Source organism: Salvelinus fontinalis, chromosome 2 (genome assembly GCF_029448725.1).
Source record: "Salvelinus fontinalis isolate EN_2023a chromosome 2, ASM2944872v1, whole genome shotgun sequence".
Classification (NCBI taxonomy): domain Eukaryota; kingdom Metazoa; phylum Chordata; class Actinopteri; order Salmoniformes; family Salmonidae; genus Salvelinus; species Salvelinus fontinalis.
In genome coordinates this window covers 10,479,672-10,504,389 of record NC_074666.1, presented here as the reverse complement: position 1 = coordinate 10,504,389, position 24,718 = coordinate 10,479,672, and the positions used below count along the sequence as shown (strand labels likewise).

Sequence of the window (24,718 nt, the reverse complement as noted above, 5' to 3'; positions counted from 1 at the left end):
GAAACATCTGAATGGCTTCTACAGTGGATGTATACAAACTCTTCGTAAGGAAGTTATTGGTTTTGATAGTTCAAGACTTAGCCACACTACAGCCTTTATTGAACACGGGAACCAAAATGATTTTGAAGTTAGTACAATGTGAGGTACATAAGCAATGCTTTCATCTGTATTAAAAAAAATGTGCAAGTAAAATCTGAAATGCTTTAACGAAAATCTAGGATAAACAAAAATTGCAATTTCCTAATTTCATATCCTTCATTAAAACATACATTCGTAACAAAGACTTGACATTATACAGATAATATTTTCTCAGAAAATAAGCCTGAACTGTCTCTCGGACATAGATCTTGAACATGTGCAGAACTAATTCAACAATCTCATTCATAGAGTTACATTGCAGAGAGCGACAATGAAAGAAAAAGTAATAAGAACTATTTTTCATTGAAGCGTTGCAGGCCTCTTTTCTGGCTGTGGATTCACCGCATTCCGGCTGCGCTGTGATTGGACGGTGGGATGTCCTGATCCGACACAAACGAGGTGTTAGCAGTGGTCTCCGTGACAACAGGCGACAGTATGTGACGACAGACAGGGCAAGTCCCAGACTAGAGAGAAAAGATACCATAAGTCAGTATAAACATTTCCATATCATCACTCAAAATACATTGACACAGACCAGGAGCTAGACTAAATATAGGCTGATGCCACCACCCTCATCACATTTAAATGACATGCTTATGTGCAGTACAGGCCATGTACATGAAGGCTTTAGAAAGGAGAGTCTGAATGGGCTTCACAATAAGTTATTCTCCACACACAGAGGCCCTCAGACAGTCACACATACCTTTTGGAGCCAGAGAGTCACGCAGATCTTGTGGAACATGTGGTGGCACGGCAGCTGGGTTGCAATCTCGTCTTTGACGTACTCACCACAGCAGATGGCACAGCAATGTTCTTGACCTAGAGAGAAAGGAAAGAGAAAGAAAGGCGAGAGAGAGAAAGACAAGGATAAAGACAGAGGCGCACAAGAAGAACTAATCATAAGTGTCTGAGAGTGGCGTTGGGCCATTTGTCACTTCATGTTCTGCAGCCCCGGCCTCATCCACTCTGTTCTGTATTCACAGCCCCACACGTTTACATTCCATCAGGCTCCATTCACTCGATCCACAAGCACACAGTTGGAACCGCTCGCTCCGACATGGCATGACAAATGGCGGCCATCTCGACACCTGCTTACCGGGGACACACGGCGTGTCAAACTTGACGAGATACCAGACACATTTACATTATGTGCCCATCATTCATATAATGCATTGCTTTACGCACGGCAAGTTATTTCTTAATCAACATTGGATCAGTAACAGCAGAATATTTCCATATGGAATGCGTCGATGTGTTGAGACAAACAGCCTGCTGAAGTCTTTATGATCCATTTCATACAGACTAATGAGCACAGTGTTCTGCATCTATATTTTACAGTCTATATATTAGCAGCTGGTTTCTATCCGTGTCAGTCTGGACTGGATTGCCGGTCCAGCCGGCAAATAGTAAAAATGAGTGCAAGACTGAAGGTGGGGATTTACAGAGTGGACAGTCCCACTAATCACATGTCTTTTGATCCTGATACAAAAGGCACTCCATGTTGGTATTAACCACTGCATTAGCTAGGCCATTTACATTAGTTAGTGCATGTCAACATTAAAATAACAAATATTACTCCTTCCACCAATGGAAATATGGTTTTGCTTGATCTTTTTCAAAGAGCAATGTGAATTATGACATTGATGGAATCCTTGAAGGTATTGCACATTTAGCTGTATTTCACTTCTTACACCCAGAATGACAGTCTCTTGTTGCCAATGCTAAAATGGGAAATTGCACACAGCCAATTCAAAGGAAGCAGAGGGAAGGGCTAGTCTGTTTGGTCCTACCACTGTGGTCTTCTAGCAATGTGAACTTACCAGTGGGGTCCTCCAATATGGTGATCTGAGGCAGACGCTCTATAATCTGTTCTGTAGCCGGAGGGTGGGCCTGCTCCACATCAATGGCCAGGGACTCCAGGTGGGCTAGAGCTGCCTGTGAACCACAACAAGAAAAACATCAGGTGCCAACATGCCTATGTATTTACATGGATGCGTACAATGTAATTAAAGTGTAGGTAGGTAAACATTGTTAAGTATGGGTCTTCGTGTTGCACAAGACAGCAACAAGTTATTAGTCGTATGTACAGGATATGCATGGTATACGTCGCCCAACGAAATGCTCACTTGCAGGTTCCTTCTGGACAATGCAACAATAAGAAAAATAAAGTATATTCTAGCATAAGTACACTGCTCAAAAAAATAAAGGGAACACTTAAACAACACAATGTAACTCCAAGTCAGTCACACTTCTGTGAAATCAAACTGTCCACTTACGAAGCAACACTGATTGACAATAAATTTCACATGCTGTTGTGCAAATGGAATAGACAAAATGTGGAAATTATAGGCAATTAGCAAGACACCCCCAAAAAAGGAGTGATTCTGCAGGTGGTGACCACAGAGCACTTCTCAGTTCCTAAGCTTCCTGGCTGATGTTTTGGTCACTTTTGAATGCTGGCGGTGCTCTCACTCTAGTGGTAGCATGAGACGGAGTCTACAACCCACACAAGTGGCTCAGGTAGTGCAGTTCATCCAGGATGGCACATCAATGCGAGCTGTGGCAACAAGGTTTGCTGTGTCTGTCAGCGTAGTGTCCAGAGCATGGAGGCGCTACCAGGAGACAGGCCAGTACATCAGGAGACGTGGAGGAGGCCGTAGGAGGGCAACAACCCAGCAGCAGGACCGCTACCTCCGCCTTTGTGCAAGGAGGTGCACTGCCAGAGCCCTGCAAAATGACCTCCAGCAGGCCACAAATGTGCATGTGTCAGCATATGGTCTCACACGGGGTCTGAGGATCTCATCTCGGTACCTATTGGCAGTCAGGCTACCTCTGGCGAAAACATGGAGGGCTGTGCGGCCCCACAAAGAAATGCCACCCCACACCATGACTGACCCATCGCCAAACCGGTCATGCTGGAGGATGTTGCAGGCAGCAGAACGTTCTCCACGGCGTCTCCAGACTCTGCCATGTCTGTCACATGTGCTCAGTGTGAACCTGCTTTCATCTGTGAAGAGCACAGGGCGCCAGTGGCGAATTTGCCAATCTTGGTGTTCTCTGGCAAATGCCAAACGTCCTGCACGGTGTTGGGCTGTAAGCACAACCCCCACCTGTGGACGTCGGGCCCTCATACCACCCTCATGGAGTCTGTTTCTGACCGTTTGAGCAGACACATGCACATTTGTGGCCTGCTGGAGGTCATTTTGCAGGGCTCTGGCAGTGCACCTCCTTGCACAAAGGCGGAGGTAGCGGTCCTGCTGCTGGGTTGTTGCCCTCCTACGGCCTCCTCCACATCTCCTGATGTATTGGCCTGTCTCCTGGTAGCGCCTCCATGCTCTGGACACTACGCTGACAGACACAGCAAACCTTTTTGCCACAGCTCGCATTGATGTGCCATCCTGGATGAACTGCACTACCTGAGCCACTTGTGTGGGTTGTAGACTCCGTCTCATGCTACCACTAGAGTGAGAGCACCGCCAGCATTCAAAAGTGACCAAAACATCAGCCAGAAAGCATAGGAACTGAGAAGTGGTCTGTGGTCACCACCTGCAGAATCACTCCTTTTTGGGGGGTGTCTTGCTAATTGCCTATAATTTCCACCTTTTGTCTATTCCATTTGCACAACAGCATGTGAAATTTATTGTCAATCAGTGTTGCTTCCTAAGTGGACAGTTTGATTTCACAGAAGTGTGATTGACTTGGAGTTACATTGTATTGTTTAAGTGTTCCCTTTATTTTTTTGAGCAGTGTATTATACAGGAAGGCAAAATTTATAGTACAATATTTACACGAGCAGTATAATAAGTCTGGTAGCAGCAGTTGAGATGTGTGCTAAGGTGGAGAGAATCAGAGCAGGTGGTCAGTCCAGTTCATGTGTTCAGCAGTCATGGCCTATAGATAGAAAAAGTTTGAGGCCATTGATATCAGGACTCAAGCTCCGATACCGTCTGCCCGACGGTAAAGGAGTGAACAGCTCATGGCTGGGGTGTACGAGTTCCTTGATGCCGTGTGCTTTCCTCAGCCACCGTTTCGAGTAGATGTCCTGGATGGGTGGGAGCATGGTCCCAGTGATGTATTGGGCAGTCTTCACCCTCTGCTGGAGGGCCTTGCGGTCGTGGATGGAGCAATTCCTGTACCAGGCAATGATGCAACCGGTCAGTACGCTCTCGATGGTGCAGCGGTAGTATTTGGAAAGGACCGCCTTAGGAAGTAGAGACGCTGTTGTTGGTCCATGACAAGTCCTTGTGATGTGGACGCCAAGGAATTTAAAACTTGTATCTCTGTACTACAGTCCCATTGATGTGGATTGGGCAATGTTCCCTCTGTTTCCTTAAGTCAACAATAAATTATTTTGTTTTGCTGACGTTGAGAGAGGTTGTTCTCATGACGCCACAATGCCAGTTCACTTACCACCTCCCTATAGGCTGACTCATCGTTGTTGGTTATCAGGCCTACAATCGTGGTGTCGTCAGCAAACGTGATAGAGTTGGTGAGGGGCAAAGTTCACGCAGTCGTAGGTGAACAGGGAGTGCAGCAGAGGGCTGAGGAGGAGTTGTTGCCAATTCTCACAGCCTGTGGTCTGTCCGTCAGGAAGTCCAGGATCCAGTAGCAAAGGGTGATGTCGAGACCCAAGGCTCTGAGTTTGGTGTCGAGCTTGGAGGGAACAATAGTGTTGAATGCTGAACTATTGTCAATAAAACAGCATTCTCATGTAGTTGTTCCTTTCCTCCAAAATGTGTTACTGCCATCTTCCGTGGATCTGTTGGAGCAGTAGGAAAATTGGAGTGGGTCCAGTGTGCCTGGCATGCTGGCTTTGATGTGGGCCATGACCAGCCTCTTGAAGCACTTCATGATGACAGAGGTTAGCGTGACGGGGTGTTTGTCTTTGGCACTGGGACGATGGTCTCCTTAAAGCAGGTGGAGACTACAGCCTAGGCTAGGGACAGGTTGAAGATGTCCGAAAAGACGCCCGCCAGCTGGTCAGCACACACTCAGAAGATGCAGCCAAAGATGCCTGAGCCGGCGGCTGTGATTCTTCACACATGAGTTTCTCACGTCAGCCTCGGAGAGCAGAAGCACCTGGTCGCCCGGAGCAGCGAGAATCTTCCTGGATGGCTCTGTATTGTCTGCCTCGAAGCAAGCATAGAATGTGTTAAGTGCATCTGGGAGGGAGGTGTCAGTGGATACCGCACAGCTGGATTTACCTTTGTAGTCTTTGATAGTCTGTAGTCCTTGCCACATGCGAGTGATTGGACGTACATCAATTCAAGATTGAGTCTATTGTCTTTTTGCCTTCCTAAGTCGGAGTTCGTTCTGCTGAAATTGAATGCTGCAGTACAGGCTCTCAGCATTGTACGGATATCTCCGTTCATCCAGGGTTTTTGGTTGGAGTATGTCCGGATTGTCATTGTGGGTACATCATCAACAAACTTCCTAATGAAGCCTATGACTGACAATGTATATTCCTCAATGTTGATGGATGAGTCCTGGGTTGATGAATCTTTGAACATATTCCAATCAGTATTCTCTAAACAATCCTGCAGCATTGAGTCTGCCTCTGTCCAGCACCTCACTATTCTCTGTGTTGGTGGCTCCCTCGAGTTGCTGCTTGTAGGCGGGGAGTAGGAACCAAGAGACGTGATCTGATTGGCCGAAGAGGGGGTGGTGGAATGCTTTGTACGCATCGCGGATGTTTGTGTATACATGGTCAAGCACAACAGATCCTCTTGTGGGGAAGGATACATGTTGGTAATATTTTTGGAAAATTTGCTTTAGACGGGCTCGGTTCAAGTCACCCGTGACAATGAAGACTGCTTCCGGGTGAGAGGATTCTTGCTGGTTAATGATCTTGTACAGTTCGCCGAGTGCCACCTTGGTGTTTGCTTGTGGCGGTATGTACGCAGCTGTGATAACACACGTGAATTCCCTCTGCATATAGTGGGGTGGGCGGTATTTTAGCATCATAAACCCCAGGTCAGATGAGCAGGAGCTCAATGTGTCAACATAGGATGGCACAATCTTGAAAAGCACACTTTAAGCAAAACATTTAGAGATGGAATGGTGAACAAATATGATCCTAAGACCTTTCTGTCTGCACTTATGTGTCATGTGGACTTGATTAGAGTGACTCGTGTCATAGTAAGAGTCTAGGGTTTTAGCCTTACCTCCATAGCTTGGGCCAGACGCTCTTCAAGAGCCATGTATGTGAGGAGCTGAGGATCCACATAGGAAATATCCTGGGCCATCCCAAAGCCCTCTCCAAAGTCATCTAGCAACCTAAGATGAAGCAAAAAAATAATTATATTTGTCAGATAACGTTATTCCAGGTCAGGAAACCTCCTGGCCCTCCATACATCTACCACGTTGCAAATGTCAACGCATCTAAGTACATTACAGGAGTAAAACGTTAAACATTCTACACACCTCCAGAAAACGATCACAAAATCATGATATATATATATCCATCTATCTCTCACAATTTGGAGTTAAAATTCCAAATTGTCCCCTACCTCCACTCAGCGTCCAGGTCCTCGCTCAAGCTGGAGTCATCCTCCAGGTTGTTGTTCCCATCCAGGATGAAGAGGCCTGGATGGACAAAGTGACTCATGCCATCTGGGTCTTCGTCACTACTGCTGCCCGTCTCCTCGTTGTACATCAACCACGGTATCTCTCCCTCCTCCAGAGGGGTCGGCTCCCTGCACAGTGCGTGCACACACACACACACAGACGGGTTGATTTCATTGGACACCAGACTGAAGAAAACTGACAAACAGGGAGAGACCTGTCCAATAAGAAACAATCATTTCCATTTTGTGCCCTAAATGGACATGACCAACTTTTCACCTTGCAAATGAGAATCAAAAATACACTGCTCAAAAAAATAAAAGGGAACACTAAAATAACACATCCTAGATCTGAATGAATGAAATATTCTTATTAAATACTTTTTTCTTTACATAGTTGAATGTGCTGACAACAAAATCACCCAAATTATCAATGGAAATCAAATTTATCAACCCATGGAGGTCTGGATTTGGAGTCACACTCAAAATTAAAGTGGAAAACCACAATACAGGCTGATCCAACTTTGATGTAATGTCCTTAAAACAAGTCAAAATGAGGCTCAGTAGTATGTGTGGCCTACACGTGCCTGTATAACCTCCCTACAATGCCTGGGCATGCTCCTGATGAGGTGGCGGATGGTCTCCTGAGGGATCTCCTCCCAGACCTGGACTAAAGCATCCGCCAACTCCTGGACAGTCTGTGGTGCAACGTGGCGTTGGTGGATGGAGCGAGACATGATGTCCCAGATGTGCTCAATTCGATTCAGGTCTGGGGAACGGGCGGGCCAGTCCATAGCATCAATGCCTTCCTCTTGCAGGAACTGCTGACACACTCCAGCCACGTGAGGTCTAGCATTGTCTTGCATTAGGAGGAACCCAGGGCCAACCGCACCAGCATATGGTCTCACAAGGGGTCTGAGGATCTCATCTCGGTACCTAATGGCAGTCAGGCTACCTCTGGCGAGCACATGGAGGGCTGTGCGGCCCCCCAAAGAAATGCTACCCCACACCATGACTGACCCACCGCCAAACCGGTCATGCTGGAGGATGTTGCAGGCAGCAGAACGTTCTCCACGGCGTCTCCAGACTCTGTCACGTCTGTCACATGTGCTTAGTGTGAACCTGCTTTCATCTGTGAAGAGCACAGGGCGCCAGTGGCGAATTTGCCAATCTTGGTGTTCTCTGGCAAATGCCAAACGTCCTGCACGGTGTTGGGCTGTAAGCACAACCCCCACCTGTGGACGTCGGGCCCTCATACCACCCTCATGGAGTCTGTTTCTGACCGTTTGAGCAGACACATGCACATTTGTGGCCTGCTGGAGGGCATTTTGCAGGGCTCTGGCAGTGCACCTCCTGCTCCTCCTTGCACAAATGCGGAGGTAGCGGTCCTGCTGCTGGGTTGTTGCCCTCCTACGTCCTCATCCACCTCTCCTGATGTACTGCCTGTCTCCTGGTAACGCCTCCATGCTCTGGACACTACGCTGACAGACACAGCAAACCTTCTGGCCACAGCTCGCATTGATGTGCCATCCTGGATGAGCTGCACTACCTGAGCCACTTGTGTGGGTTGTAGACTCCGTCTCATGCTACCACTAGAGTGAAAGCACCGCCAGCATTCAAAAGTGACCAAAACATCAGCCAGGAAGCATAGGAACTGAGAAGTGGTCTGTGGTCACCACCTGCAGAACCACTCCTTTATTGGGGGTGTCTTGCTAATTGCCTATAATTTCCACCTGTTGTCTATTCCATTTGCACAACAGCATGTGAAATGTATTGTCAATCAGTGTTGCTTCCTAAGTGGACAGTTTGATTTCACAGAAGTGTGATTGACTTGGAGTTACATTGTGTTGTTTAAGTGTTCCCTTTATTTTTTTTGAGCAGTGTAGTATGCACTGGAAATGAAGGCTATGCAGACAGGTATTTATTTGTGTGTATTGTTGTGAATTGTTAGATATTACTGCACTCCTGGAGTTAAGAACAAGCGTTTCGCTACACCCGCTAAATATGTATGCGACCAATAACATTTGATTTGATCAAATGATATACATGTACAGTAGTTTGCATATCTTAGCTAGTTAATCATCAAATCATTATCCATGGGAATGATTCAGCCTACCTCAACTGATTTAATTTATTAATGTAAGACCTTGCTTAGAGACTGTGCTGCTGTGGCACTTGTTATTCCAGCCCACACCTTGGTTCCACATCACAGCATTAACACATGGCGGTGTCTGTCTGAGGGTTGGCTGTGCTTGCCAATGACATTATATACTATAGAATATATAGTATACATTAGATATACATACAGTTAAATACACTGGTCCCTCAGTCCCAAGTTCAATACTTCCCCATTTAACTACTCATATCTGCATTACTCTAGATTAGTACATGCATTTAGGCCACTCCCAAGCCATTGATAGCATTTATCATAAGTGACCGTATAAGGCTGTATTATGCTGCAGTTATCAGGAGTGACCCGTATAAGGACTCTGGAACAGTGGAAACGCATTCTCTGGAGTGATGGTGGTGCTTACTCAGGGGGCAGGCTGAGCTCGGGGACTTCCTCAAGACTGCTGTTGTGCAGTTCGTCCAGGCCAGGCAGCGTCACCCAGCTCTCCTGACTGGAGCCACGCTCCTTCTCCAGGCCAGAGTCCGACGTCCACAAGGCTGACCACTCCCCCTCGCTGCACTCCGAGCTGCAGACACACATATGCGTCAGGCCATCTAGTAAGCACCCCCACCTAATCTGCTTAGCAGAGAGGTCTCAGCAGTAAAAACACAAGAGCTTCGCTAGCAACCTCCGCTTCCTCAATCCTCAGTTGACACTATCAGGACAACAGACAGCTTCGTGTTCACACTTTCACAGAAAGGCAACAATAGGATTATGAGTTGCAAAGTCAATGATCATCAGAGACCTAGAAAATGCCTTGTCTAACATTTATGTATAATTCAAAATACAGATAAACTATAGTGGAATGTTTAACTGATATTTTCCTTTCACAGAAATCAGACACTTATGATTAGATCCCACTGACCATTATATATATATATATATATATATATATATATATATATATATATATATATATATAAAAATCACGGTTTTGTACTATTTTACTACAATCTAAGAGCAATAAAAGGGTGATATGTAAAAATGACAATATAAAAGGTATACTAAACCTTTCCTCAGCCTTCATGAAAGGAACACCCGTCTCATTGAAGTCCTCCAGTTCTTCCCAGATGTCCTTTTCATCATCAGAAATAATTTTGCTACAAGCTTCTCCATATTCAGCCCTCCTCTCGATAGTGCTAAGCCCATATGAATGAGTCTGAGGGTAATCAAAGAGAAACTCCTGGTTTGGCCTTTCTGTTTGTGTCAGGAAGAATGGCGGTGCGGACACACACTTGGTCTTGCTGGCCTGTTTGGCTGAGCCACAGTGTGCCTCCTCGCCATGAGAACTCTTCCACTTCTCCAGGTGTGTTTCACTAGACTGCTTACGAATTTTGGGCCTAACCACCATCTCTGACTGGGTCCCCCTGTGGTCGTCGTTCCCCAGCTCAGCAGGACCTTTGGGGCCAACAGTTGCTAGCTCCTCTGGTGTTCGGAACTCAGTGCTGATTTCCGGGTGATCTGTTCTGTTGTGTTCTGATATATTCCACTCAGGAGGGATTTCTTCTGTGTTAGAATCTGATCTAGGATCTGTTCTAGAATCTTTCACTGACTCAGTGTCTCTGAGGGAACAGTCTGTCGTCCCTTCACTAGATTGTGTATACAAATACGAGTGCAAACCGCTGAGATAGTCAAACTCTTTACCCAGCTCGAAGATCATGTCATCCAGTCTTTTCTGGAGACCGTGAGACGTGTCGGAACCCTGTCCCCCCTCCTCCTCGCCGCCACTACTGTCTGGCTCGTAAGCATCAATATTTACAATGCTCAATATGCTGGAATTAGAAGGGTTGCTGTCCTCGTCCTCGGGGATAGGCCATGCACTAGCTTCTGCACTTTTCTTCGAGACAACATTTTGGTCCTGGTCTGGGGCTACAGGTTGGTCACTCTTTTTGTAGTGGATGGAGTGGGCTTCCGATGACTGCCTAGAAGTTGACTGTTTCTTGTGAGGAGGATCTTTGCCAGATTTGATTTTCACCTCTGGGTGAACCGAATTCGATGAGACAGGAAAGATGGCGTGAAGCATCGAGGAGATGTTTCCTTTTGAAGCTAGAAAGGAGAAAGGCATTTAGTTACAGCTAAAACATCTACTATTACCATGACTTGCCAATACACAACTATTATACTTGCTAAATACTGACATAGCATGCAGCAGCTCCAGCCAGCCACCATTTATGGAGCAGATTGGGGTTTATAGGCTTAGCTGCTCACACTGAATTCCATGTCACAGGATAAATGGATCCAAATCTGCCCCGGTGCAGTACTTATTCACATGCTGCTGCTCACTACAGGAGTTGCTTAGTGGTCTGCCATGATGTCAAAGAAATAATAAACATAACTTTAATTGATTTGTTGACCTTGATATCATGTAGAAATATAGGCCTGACTCAAATGGCCTACAAGCTTGTCCCTCAGCTATTCAATACACTGCAAATGGGACTTAGTCGTATTTATCTATTGCACCGTCAACGTACATATGGAATGCGCTCTATGGACACCGTCCATTTCCGTATCGGGCCAATCCTCCACGCTGGCTGGGTTCCTGTGCTTGGCAGAGGTTGGACGGAAGCTAACGTATGCATGCCTCCTGCCGTATCGCCTTCCTGTGATTGTCTGATGTCCACCAGGTGGTTTGGGCCAGGCTGGCTTGCCAGCTTCCTGACCCATCACTACAGAGAGAAAATAACAACATTGAAACACAAGGCGCCAAATTAAAAGTTGCAGAGAGTGACTGATGGTTTAATCGAACCTGAAAGTAGACCTACTGGGTGATTCCATGCCAGCAAAGCCAAAAATATTTTTGGTATCTCAGATTATTCTGGCAATTATCACATAGAAACTTAATTGAAAGGAAGAATGTTTGACATGCTTTCTACATTTGCATTGCAAAAAACATTTTTTAGATCCTAATGAAAATGACTTGAGGCCTAGAGTACAGTCGCTAAGTATTAACAACCCTTCCCTTATCTCACATTGTTATGTTACAGCCTTATTCAAAATGTGTCATATTTTATCCCCCCTTCAATCTTCACACAATACCCCATAATGACAAAGTGAAAATAAACAGAAATACCATATTTACATAAGTATTCAGACCCTTTGTTATGAGACTCGAAATTGAGCTCAGGTGCAGCCTGTTTCCATTGATCATCCTAGAGATGTTTCTACAACTTAATTGGAGTCCACCTGTGGTAAATTAAATTGATTGGACATGATTTGGAAAGGCACACACCTGTCTATATAAAAGGTCCCAGTTGACAGTGCATGTCAGAGCAAAAACCAAGCCATGAGGTCAAAGGAATTGTCCGTAGAGCTCCAAGACAGGAGGCACAGATCTGTGTTGAGGCACAGATCTGAGGAAGGGTACCAAAACAAGTGCCCAATGGTCACTCTGACAGTAGTGATGCACCGATATAACATTTTTGGCCGATACCGATATTTTCCTTGCCAAAAAAACTGATACAGATAACCGATATTTAAAATTTTTGCGTCCTTTTAAGCATTCTAGTACAGTTAAATAGTTAAGACACACACAGACACAGAGGTCTAAGGCCCTGCATCTCAGTGCAAGAGGCTTCACTGCAGTCCCTGGTTCGAATCGAGGCTGTATCACATCCGGCCGTGATTGGGAGGGCGGCGGCGGCGCACAATTGGCCCAGTGTCGTCTGGGTTTGGCCGGGGTAGGCCGTCATTGTAAATAAGAATTTGTTTTTAACGGACTTTCCTTGTTAAATAAAAAGGTTACACACACAGATCAAAAAGTTATTGTTGGCATTTACGTATGTCCCCATTACCAGTAAAACATAATCATAGACCTATTTCTTTCCTTTGCTGTGCCGTTTCATTGTTCAGTCGTTTCATTCTCAACCAGGATTTCATCATACATGTCAAGCAGTGACGTTTCAGCTGTCTGTCCGTGGCTTCTCTTCCTCGGTGCCCACTGTCAATGTGTCCGTTTCCATCTTGTCCAGCTGTGTATGTAACATTTCACGTAAACCCTGTTTCTTGTCTGCATCGAAGTAGAAGTCCTTGTACATAGCGTCGAGCATGGTGGCGACAGATTAAAGAGAGAATGCCACCGAACCACTTGTTCACAGCCTGTGTCGGCAGTTTGTTGAGCAGGCGTTTCAATGACAGAGGGTATCACGTCTGCTGCAGGCTTATTTCTCGAGTTGTTCAAATGGAGCTAGCTAGTGTGTTCATGTTTCCAAGTTTCAAACGTGTTCAGATACATCCTTGTTTAAAACCTCATCCAGAGAGCTCAGGACCTCAGACTGAGGCGAAGGTTCACCTTCTAACAGGAGAACACTAGGCACACAGCCAAGACAACGCAGGAGTGGCTTTGGGACAAGTCTCTGAATTTCCTTGAGTGGTGGCCCAGCCAGAGCCCGGACTTGAACCTGATCGAACATCTCTGGAGAGACCTGAAAATAGCTGTGCAGCGACGCTCCCCATCCAACCTGACAGAGCTTGAGAGGATCTGCAGAGAAGAATGGGAGAAACTCCCCAAATACAGGTGTGCCAAGCTGATAGTGTCATACCCAAGAAGACTCAAGGCTGTAATCGCTGCCAAATGTGCTTCAACAAATTACTGAGTAAAGGGTCTGAATACTTATGTAAATGTGATCCCAGTAAAAGTAAAAGTACACATTAGCAAAAATGTCTAAAAACCTGTTTTTGCTTTGTCATTATAGGGTAGTGTTTGTAGATTGATGAGGAGGAAAAACAACTTAATAAATTTTAGAGCAAGGCTATAACATTACAAAACCAGGAAAAAGTCAAGAGGCCTGAATACTTCCAGAATGCAATGTATACATGCCTCCTGTAAGACCCTATGATCTGTGAACTGTACATGATGCAGACATCTTGGTGTCATAATATTTATAGTGTGCTCTAACATATGGAGTAGAGGTCGACCGATTAAATCAGAATGGTCGATTAATCGGGGGCCGATTTCAAGTTTTCATAACAATCGGAAATCGGTATTTTTGGCCGCCGATTTAAAAATAATAATAATAATTTTACACCTTTATTTAACTAGGCAAGTCAGTTAAGAAGATTTTTAACCTTGTCAGCTCGGGGGATGCAATCTTGCAACCTTACAGTTAACTAGTCCAATGCTCTAACACCTGATTACATTGCACTCCACGAGGAGCCTGCCTGTTGGCGAATGCAGTAAGCTAAGGTAAGTTGCTAGCTAGCATTAAACTTATATTATAAAAAACAATCAATCAATGACTGTCATTGCTCCAATGTGTACTTAAAACCTGTTGAGGATAGAGGGCGCTATTTTCACTTTGGGGAAAAATCGTGCCCAATTTAAACGGCCTCGTACTCTATTCTTGCTCGTACAATATGCATATTATTACTATTGGATAGAAAACACTCAAGTTTCTAAAACCGTTTGAATTATATCTGTGAGTAAAACAGAACTCATTTTGCAGCAAACTTCCTGTCAGAAAGTGAAAAATCTGAAATCGAGACTGTTCCAGGGCCTCCCTATTAATTTGCTTAATTAATTTGAAATTTATAACTATACATGCACTTCATACGCCTTCCACTAGATGTCAATAGGCAGTGAGCGGTGAAATGGGGTGTCTAGCTTTATCTGTGGTCAAAAGAGAGGTCTTGGAATGACATGACCCCAATTTCCTTTGTTCAGGAAGACGCGGGAAGAACATCAGCCTTGGCTTCTGAAAAGCTTTCGTTATAGACGGCTAATATCTCCGGCTTCGATTTTATTTGATAAATGTTATAATATCATCGTAAAGTATGTTTTTTCAATATAGTTTAATCAGATTATTTAAAAAATTTCGGGAGTTTTGGCGTGTTCCGTTCTCTGCGTTTGGTGATGATGGACAGCTTCGCGCCACTTGGCTAGTTTTGGTTGCTAATTCAACAGACGAAGAGGACATTCTAAATCCAAACAACAATTATTCTGGACAAAGGACCCCTTGTACAAGATTCTGATGGAAGCTCACCAAAAGTAGGACCCATTTATGATGTTATTTCGTATTTCTGTCAAATGTTTAGTATTATTTTCCGCCCAGATTTTGGGCGCTGTCTCGCTATAACGTAAGCTGTATGTCGTACTAAAGTTATTTTTTAGAATTCTAACATGGTGATTGCATTAAGAACTAGTGTATCTATCATTTGCTGTACAACATGTATTTTTTAGTAAAGTTTATTATGAGTTATTTGGTCAGAATAGGTGAGTGTCAGAAAATATATCCGGAGATTCTGGAAAAAAGTTGCTACGTTTTCACAATGTATAACCACAGATTGCAGCTCTAAATATGCACATTTTCGAACAAAACATAAGTGTATTGTATAACCTGATGTTATAGGACTGTCATCTGATGAAGTTGTTTCTTGGTTAGTTTGGTTGGTTCTTGGTTAGTTTGGTTGGTTTTGTGCAAGCTACCTGTGCTGTGAAAGAAATGTCTGTGCTTTTTTGTATTTGGTGGTGAGCTAACATAAATATACGTGGTGTTTTCGCTGTAAAACATTTTAAAAATCAGACATGTTGGCTGGATTCACAAGATGCTTCTTTCATTTGCTGTATTGGACTTGTTAATGTGTGAAAGTTTAATATTTCTACAAAATATTTTTTGAATTTCGCGCGCTGCCTTTCCAGTGGAATGTGGGCGGAGTTCCGCTAGAGCAGGGGTCGGGAACCTGTGGCTCTTTTGATGATTGCATCTGGCTCGCAGATAAAAAAAATATTCTCACTTTTTTTTTTTTTTTTTTTTTTAACCCCAATTTTCGTGGTATCCAATCGCTAGTAATTACTATCTTGTCTCATCGCTACAACTCCCGTACGGGCTCGGGAGAGACGAAGGTCGAAAGCCATGCGTCTTCCGAAGCACAACCCAACCAAGCCGCACTGCTTCTTAACACAGCGCGCCTCCAACCCGGAAGCCAGCTGCACCAATGTGTCGGAAGAAACACAGTGCACCCGCCCCCCTCGGTTAGCGCGCACTGCGCCCGGCCCGCCACAGGAGTCACTGGAGCGCGATGAGACAAGGATATCCCTACCGGCCAAACCCTCCCTAACCCGGACAACGCTAAGCCAATTGTGCGTCGCCTCACAGACCTCCCGGTCGCGGCCGGCTGCGACAGAGCCTGGGCGCGAACCCAGAGACTCTGGTGGCGCAGCTAGCACTGCGATGCAGTGCTCTAGACCACTGCGTCACCCGGGAGGCCTATTCTCACTTGTTTTAATCCATCCATCGATTTTTCACTGCTCATGTCCTGTTCAGGGCTGCAGGAGCAATTGTCCATTATTTTAATGATACTTTTAAATGATTTTAAATGATACTGGCCTACGTTGGCCGTTGCTAGGTAAAACAGGTAAACGCCTCCTTTTGAATCAGTCTGCTCGGTCATTGGCTCAAAGCTAACCCTTCGACGAAGAAGATGGCGAAAAGAAAAAAAGATGACGAGTATCGTACATTTCAGGACGAATGGACCGAAGAATTCGCCTTTGTGGAAAGAGCAGGTTCTGCGGTGTGTCTAATTTGCAATGACAAAATTACATCGATGAAACGGTCGAATGTAAAGCGCCACTTCGACACATTCAGAGGCTTATTATACTGACATTTAGTTGAATTCACTTTTAAAATATATTGTATGGCTCTCACTGAAATAAATTTCCAAATTTTTTGCTTTCATGGCTCTCTTAGTCAAAAAGGTTCCCGACCCCTGCGCTAGAGGAACCCCTGTCCTAGACAGGTTAATTATAAACATCAATGCCTTTCTTAAAATCAATACACAAGTATATATTTTTAAACCTGCATATTTAGCTAATAGAAATCTAGGTCAGCAGGCAATATTAACCAGGTGAAATTGTGTCATTTCTCTTGCGTTCATTGCATGCAGAGTCAGGGTATATGCAACAGTTTGGGCCGCCTGGCTCTTTGCGAACTAATTTGCCAGAATTTTACGTAATTATGACAACATTGAATGTTGTGCAATGTAACAGGAATATTTAGACTAATGGATGCCACCCGTTAGATAAAATACGGAACGGAATAAACGTTTTGTTTGAGGTGATAGTTTCCAGATTAGTCAAAGGTATATGGTTTAGAGAGAAATAGTTGACGCGTTATAATTCCTGTAATAACTTGCGGCTGAATTTGAAAGGGGTTCCTTCGTTATTTTACCGTTCATGTCTTCCATAGAGAATGTCTTGATCTACTTCAAATAAGGTCTGTGTTTCGTGCAGGCTTAAACCGCCTTGACGTTTTGATACCCGTGTAAATCTCACTAGGATAAGGTAACGTTTGTCAACATATTTTCATAAATCCACTCTACAAAAAAAATTATCTTTGCTTATATTTAGCCAATATTGATCAGTTACCTTGCCCTATGGATATCTACAGTTATAAAATTGCCACGGTGATGTAAGCCTACACGAAACACAAACCTTATTTTAAGTGAATCTAAAAATATCCTATGCAATAAATGAAGGAACCGCTTTTCAGATTTTCTAGGTGTCATGGGAATTATGACTCGCACTTTGGTTGTCAATTCTGACCATGCCCATTATTAAAATAGGATTTCCTGCATATAGAAATTAAGGTTTTTGTTTTCAACATTCATCACAGGTTACTTAAACTCTATTTTTATTCAAACAGTTGAGAGTATTTGTCTCCTAAGCAGACTCTTCAGTATCATTGTCACTTCAGAGCTGTGTGCGTGTGTGTATTTATGTATTATATTAAGTTAAAATAAAAGTGTTCATTGGGTATTGTTGCAATTGTCAATATTACAAAAATGTGTGTGTGTATGATATAATATATATATGAAAAAAAAATTTTTTTTTAATAAATCGTCTGATTAATCGGTATCGGCTTTTTTTGACCTCCAATAATCGGTATCGGTATTGAAAAATCATAATCGGTCGACCTCTAATATGGAGAATGTCTAAATTCTGAAATATAATTTCACATTAACTTTATTCACTCAACATAAAAAAAAATATGCATGTTATTATCCAGGTTGTATCACAACCGGCAGTAATTGGGAGTCCCCTAGGGCGGTGCACAATTGGCCCAGCGTCATCCGAGTTTGGCCAGTGTAGTCAGTCATTGTAAATAAGAATTCGTTCTTAACTGACTTGCCTAGTTAAATAAAACATCTCAAATCAAAAGTATCCTTTTTGATTTTGTTCATTTGAAGACATCGTTTGGAACAATATACTCTACAAGTACATCCGATTTCCAGTGGGCTCACTACTAATTCTGAAGATTTGATCAATTTTATAAGCACCACCAACACAGTGAATGGGAAAATGGATTCAAAGGGGACTCCCTCTGCTGGTAATTTGTTGAATGTTTAATCCTAACGGAGGGCTGTGATTGGTTAATGACCTAATTTCTATGTATAAAATGGGTCATATCATTAAAAGTGCCATAGCGCTCACTCTGGAAATTTGACATGTTTGAAGAGTATAATGTCACAAATATGTCTAACAAATGAGCTAAATCAAATAGGGTACTTTTGAGATACGTATTTATGTTGAATAAATAATTAGAAACATTCAGAATCTAGACATAGTCCATATTGTCAAAATAAACCTATTGTCTAAAAAGAGTTAGAGAATGAGTGTGAGAATAACTGCATTTTTTTATAGCTTTGATCCAGATACAAGAAACACTGCTGCAAACCATAACAGTTGTTGAGGCCTTCTTCACACTTAAAAACAGTCTGGAAAGTTAGCAAATAAAAGCAAAACAACAAATAGGATTAACATGACATGAAAGCAAAGTAAACATTCATGGACTTGCTAAAACAATTGTTAAACTAGCTACAGATGTGACCAAAATTGACATGAACGGGGGAGAAGGTTTTATATTACCAAATTCAGTACTAACAGTTAAATTATCCCAAAAAATGATAGGCCTATATGAAGCGATTTCAGTGCCAACAAAAATTGCATTTGAAATCCATATTTTTTTTATTTGTATTAAGATATCGAATAATTTTGAATTTGTAATGCACAAATTGAATCATGGAATTCAGAAATGTAACTTTCATTCCATGATTTGAAACTGAATTGAATAAATATTGCATTTCATTTTAAAATTCAATCCTTTCAATATTGATATATTCGATTTCAATATGGTAGATATTGCATTCATGTCTGTATCAAGTTTACAACTGATAAACTTGAAATTATCAAAGTTTCATATATAAACATCGCAGATGCATTCATATTCAGTTATAAAATTCAGCTCATAACATTTAGATTCAAAACCAGAGACAACATCCTGGAGAACAGAGAATCAAACACTCACTGTGGTAAACAAACTTCTGTCCGTTTCTGAAGCCAATGTGACATGTTTAATTTATTTCCTTCCAATGAATTTGGCTCTAGGATTTGAACCCAGCTATTATGACAGCATTCTTGAATGCTAAGACTCTCTGGCGCATTGGCGTGCCTTATGTTCCCTTCTATGATGATCACAGGCTGCGTTAGAAGGCCCCCATAAGAATATAGTTGAAATGCCCTGTCATAGCCCTTCCATTCCCTATTTAATCTTGCTCTTGTGACGGTTTATTTATCCCAACCTGCTACGTGAATTATCCTAAACTGCTGCGTTAATTAGCCTAACCTGATACAAAAAGTCAAATCTGACGTTAATTTGACCAGAACTAGATTCCTTCTAGCCATGACCTTTTGGTGACTGACTTAGTTTGAACCTGGTCTCCTACATGTCACAAGACTGTAAAGGACATCAATTTAGTTTATACAATTATTTTACAAGCTAGCTTGATAGCGAGCTAATAGCAAACAAACACTTTGTTACATTTAAGCAAACTAGACAGCAATGAAACGGAATAGGCAATAGCGTAGCTAACTACATAATTGTTGAAACCGGCTTGCCATTGTTGTCTAGCTAGCTTGGTTGCAAAGTTGTTTTACTGACGCCATTCGCTAGCTAGATACATTGCACAGCACTCAAGACAAATAGCTATAGTTTACGATAACAGTAGTCAATCTAGCCAGCTGGTTATGTGGCTGCTAGTTGACATATTAGGGTGTATTTTCAGAAATTAAGTTTGTTTAGTACACGAAAAAACCCTTGGCCTTGGCCTAACGTTAGCAAGCTAACGGTAACGTTATCGTGTTATGCTGGCTAGCTTGTCAAAAGAGCTTCTTCCTCACCCAGTTAGCTAGCAATTTCCAAACGCCAAGGGACAAAACGGTCCACTTGTTTTAATCAAACATTACCGGTCCCAATATTTCTTGTTTCTTTTAACCTATAGCGACATCCATTATTCAAAGTGATCTCTGTATTACCTGTCCCCCAGGCTTTCTCTCCGTCCGAAACTGCGAAAAAAAACACTAAGCTAACGTCATCGGCACACTTAGTGTCATATGACAGGATTTGTCCAATCAATTGCGAAGACTGCACTGGCAATCGATAGCCTCTTAGGGATCCGCCCCTTTTTTTCAATTTTCGCCTAAAATGACATACCCAAATCGAACTGCCTGTAGCTCAGGACCTGAAGCAGGGATATGCATATTCTTGATCCATTTGAAAGGGAACACTTTGAAGTTTGTGGAAATGTGAAATGAATGTAGGATAATATAACACATTAGATCTGGTCAAATATAATACAAAGAAAAATTATAATAAATGTGTGGCTTGTGCAATTTGATTTATTAAACACCTGGAACATCTTTGTTGGTGACTAAAATAGATTGTCATCCAATAAATCAAATCAAAATCAAAGCAATGTGTATAGGTCACGTGCACAGGATACAGGTGTAAATGGTACAGTGAAATGCTTCAGTAACTCTCCTAAAAAAAATGCAGTAGCCTACGATATCAATCAATAATCAAATGCCAAATACAAAGTCCCAAAATGTGTATTTATTTTATTTTATGTATTTTATTTCACCTTTATTTAACTAGGCAAGTCAGTTAAGAACAAATAGTTATTTACAATGATGGCCTACCAAAAGGCACAAGGCCTCCTGCGGGGACGAGGGCTGGGATTAAAAATAAATAAATAAAATATAAATATAGGACAAAACACACATCACGCCAAGAGAGACAATACAACACTACATAAAGAGAGACCTAAGACCACAACATAACAAGGTAGCAACACATGACAACACAGCATGGTAGCAACACAACAAGACAACAACATGGTAGCAGCACAACATGGTAGCAGCATAAAACATGGTACAAACATTATTGGGCACAGACAACAGCATAAAGGGCAAGAAGGTAGAGACAACAACACATCACGCAAAGCAGCCACAACTGTCAGTAAGAGTGTCCATGATTGAGTCTTTGAATGAAGAGATTGAGATAAAACTGTCCAGTTTGAGTGTTTGTTGCAGCTCGTTCCAGTCGCTAGCTGCAGCGAACTGAAAAAACGAGCGACCCAGGGATGTGTGTGCTTTGGGGACCTTTAACAGAATGTGACTGGCAGAACGGGTGTTGTATGTTAAGGATCAGGCCTGCAGCTATCTCAGATAGTAGTGAGGCCTAAGAGGGTTTTATAAATAATCATCAACCAGTGGGTCTTGCAACGGGTATACAGAGATGACCAGTTTACGGAGAAGTATAGAGTGCAGTGACGTGTCCTATAAGGAGCATTGGTGGCAAATCTGATGGCCGAATGGTAAAGAACATCTAACCGCTCGAGAGCACCCTTACCTGCCGATCTATAAATTACGTCTCCGTAATCTAGCATGGGTAGGATGGTCATCTGAATCAGGGTTAGTTTGGCAGCTGGGGTGAAAGAGGAGTGAATACGATAGAGGAAACCAAGTCTAGATTTAACTTTAGCCTGCAGCTTTGATATGTGTTGAGAGAAGGACAGTGTGCCGTCTAGCCATACTCCCAAGTACTTGTATGAGGTGACTACATCAAGCTCTAAACCCTCAGAGGCAGTAATCACACCTGTGGGGAGAGGGGCATTCTTCTTACCAAACCACATGACCTTTGTTTTGGAGGTGTTCAGAACAAGGTTAAGGGTAGAAAAAGCTTGTTGGACACTAAGAAAGCTTTGTTGTAGAGCATTTAACACAAAATCTGTGGAAGGGCCAGCTGAGTATAAGACTGTATCATCTGCATATAAATGCATGAGAGAGAATCCTACTGCCTGAGCTATGTTGTTGATGTAAATTGAGAAGAGTGTGGGGCCTAGGATTGAGCCTTGGGGTACTCCCTTGGTGACAGGCAGTGGCTGAGACAGCATATTTTTTGACTTTATACACTGCACTCTTTGAGAGAGGTAATTAGCAAACCAGGTCAAAGACCCCTCAGAGACACCAATACTCCTTAGCCAGCCCACAAGAATGGAATGGTCTACCATATGAAAAGCTTCGGCCAAGTCAATAAAAAGAGGAGAACAACATTGCTTAGAATCAAGGGCAATGGTGACATCATTGAGGACCTTTAAGGTTGAAGTGACACATCCATAGTCTGAGCGGAATCCAGTTTTAATACCAAAGAGAATACTATAGACATCAAGAAAGCCAGTCAGTTGATTACTGACTAGTTTTTCCAACACTTTTGATAAACAGGGCCTATAACAGTTAGGATCAGCTTGATCTCCCCCTTTAAATAAAGGACGAACCGTGGCTGCCTTCCAAGCAATGGGATCGTCCCCAGAAAGGAGAGACAGTTTAAAAAGGTCGGAGATAAGCTTGCCGATGATAGGGGCAGCAACCTTAAAGAAGAAAGGGTCTAAACCATCTGACCCAGATGTTTTTTTGGGGTCAAGTTTCAGGAGCTCCTTTAGCACATCGGACTCAGTGACTGCCTGTAGGGAGAAACTTTGTAGCGGGGCAGGGGAAAAAGAGGGAGAAGCATCAGGGATAGTCGCATTAGAAGGAGTGAGAGATGAGGAAATGTTGGATGGGCAAGGAGGCATGGCTGAGTCAAATAGAAATCCTGAATGATTGAAGTAGTGATTAAAGAGCTCAGCCATGTGCTTCTTGTCAGTAACAACCACATCATCAACTTTAAAGGACATGGGCAGCTGTGAGGAGGAGGATTTATTCTCTAGGTCTTTAACCATTTTCCAGAACCTCTTGGGGTTAGACCCACAAAGAGAGAACTGCTCCTTAAAGTAACTAACTTTGGCCTTCCGGATAGCCTGATTGCACTTATTTATCATTTTCTTGAACGAGAGCCAGTCAGCCTGAGTACGCGTGTGCCAAGCCTTTCGCCAAATGCAATTCTTGAGGTGAGTAACTCTGCAAGATCATGGTCGAACCAGGGTCTGAACCTGTTTTTAATTCTTATTTTCTTTATGGGGACGTGTTTGTTAACAATACCACTGAAAATATCAAAAAGGACGACTATGACAAATCAGGACAGGTCGTTTCACTGAGCAGCCATTATAAACACAGGCTGTAAAACAGTGATCACTAAGGTCATTACAGAAAACACCAGACTGATACCTATCAGGATTATTTGTGAGGATAACATCAAGAAGAGTAGCCTTTTCTGGGTGTTTGGAGTCATAACTTGTGGGATTGGTAATAATCTGAGAAAGATTTAGGGAGTCCCATTGCTTTAGCACTTGGTCAGGTGGTTTAAGCATGTCCCCGTTTAGGTTACCTAGCAGGACAAATTCAGACAGTGTAAGGGGCCAGGAGAGAGCTTAGGGCAGGTAGGGTACACACCGGTGCTGATGGAGGATGATAGCTGTCACGACTGTTTGGTGGATTGACGGACCAAAACGCAGCATTAGGAAAATAAGCCATTTCCTTTTTATTGATGAAGAAGGCAAACGAAACAAACACACTTACGAACTAACCAAAACAATAAACGATCGTGAAGCTAAATAAACGATGTGCACACACAGGCTACAAACGTTTAACATAGACAACTACTCACATCAAATGAAAGCCTATGGCTACCCTAAATATGGCTCCCAATCAGAGACAACAGAAATCAGCTGTCTCTAATTGGGAACTCATTCAGGCAACCGTAGACTCTCCTAGACAACTAAACATACATAGACAACGCTAGACACATGTACTCAACACAAATCATATACTACACCCAACACCCCCTTAACCATAGAATCACCCAAAACCAACAAAACACAAACATTCCCCATGTCACACCCTGACCTAACTAAAATAATAAAGAAAACAAAGAATACTAAGGCCAGGGCGTGACATAACCCCCCCCTTAAGGTGCGAACTCCGGGCGCACCATTACACAGTCTAGGGGAGGGTCTGGGTGGGCTTCCATCCACGGTGGCGGCTCCGGCACTGGTCGTGGTCCCCACGTCACCACAGTCCCTAACCGCCTCCTTAGCTTCCTCCAAATGACCCCCCTCCACATTAACTCCACTGCATTAAGGGGCAGCTCCGGACTAAGGGGCAGCTCCGGACTAAGGGGCAGCTCCGGACTAAGGGGCAGCTCCGGACTAAGGGGCAGCTCCGGACTAAGGGGCAGCTCCGGACTAAGGGGCAGCTCCGGACTAAGGGGCAGCTCCGGGCTAAGGGGCAGCTCCGGACTAAGGGGCAGCTCCGGGCTAAGGGGCAGCTCCGGGCTAAGGGGCAGCTCCGGGCTAAGGGGCAGCTCCGGGCTAAGGGGCAGCTCCGGGCTAAGGGGCAGCTCCGGACTAAGGGGCAGCTCCGGACTAAGGGGCAGCTCCGGACTAAGGGGCAGCTCCGGACTAAGGGGCAGCACCAGGATAAGGGGCAGCACCAGGATAAGGGGCAGCACCAGGATAAGGGGCAGCACCAGGATAAGGGGCAGCACCAGGATAAGGGGCAGCACCAGGATAAGGGGCAGCACCAGGATAAGGGGCAGCTCCGGACTGAGGAACGGCACATGGCTGGCTGACAGATCTGGCT

General features: G+C 43.6%; 1 protein-coding gene across 3 annotated transcripts; it reads right to left on the bottom strand.

The window, feature by feature from the left end:
- Positions 1 to 77: 77 nt before the first annotated feature.
- Positions 78 to 20,255, bottom strand: LOC129811747 (E3 ubiquitin-protein ligase Praja-2-like). Of its 3 annotated transcripts, none has more exons than XM_055863316.1 (9): positions 20,177 to 20,255; positions 11,343 to 11,537; positions 9,882 to 10,917; positions 9,236 to 9,397; positions 6,648 to 6,833; positions 6,303 to 6,414; positions 1,959 to 2,073; positions 842 to 957; positions 78 to 602 (listed from the first exon to the last, which is right to left on the bottom strand). In XM_055863316.1, exons 2-9 carry the CDS (start codon positions 11,533 to 11,535, stop codon positions 477 to 479), a joined length of 2,046 nt encoding a protein of 681 aa, XP_055719291.1. In that variant the 5' UTR covers positions 11,536 to 11,537; positions 20,177 to 20,255; the 3' UTR covers positions 78 to 476. The 3 variants fall into 3 exon arrangements, with proteins under 3 accessions (XP_055719291.1, XP_055719283.1, XP_055719301.1); XM_055863308.1 differs by lacking the exon at positions 20,177 to 20,255 and adding an exon at positions 19,170 to 20,070; XM_055863326.1 differs by lacking the exon at positions 20,177 to 20,255 and adding an exon at positions 11,010 to 11,174 and having other exon boundaries at positions 11,343 to 11,423.
- Between the last annotated feature and the right edge of the window lie 4,463 nt (positions 20,256 to 24,718).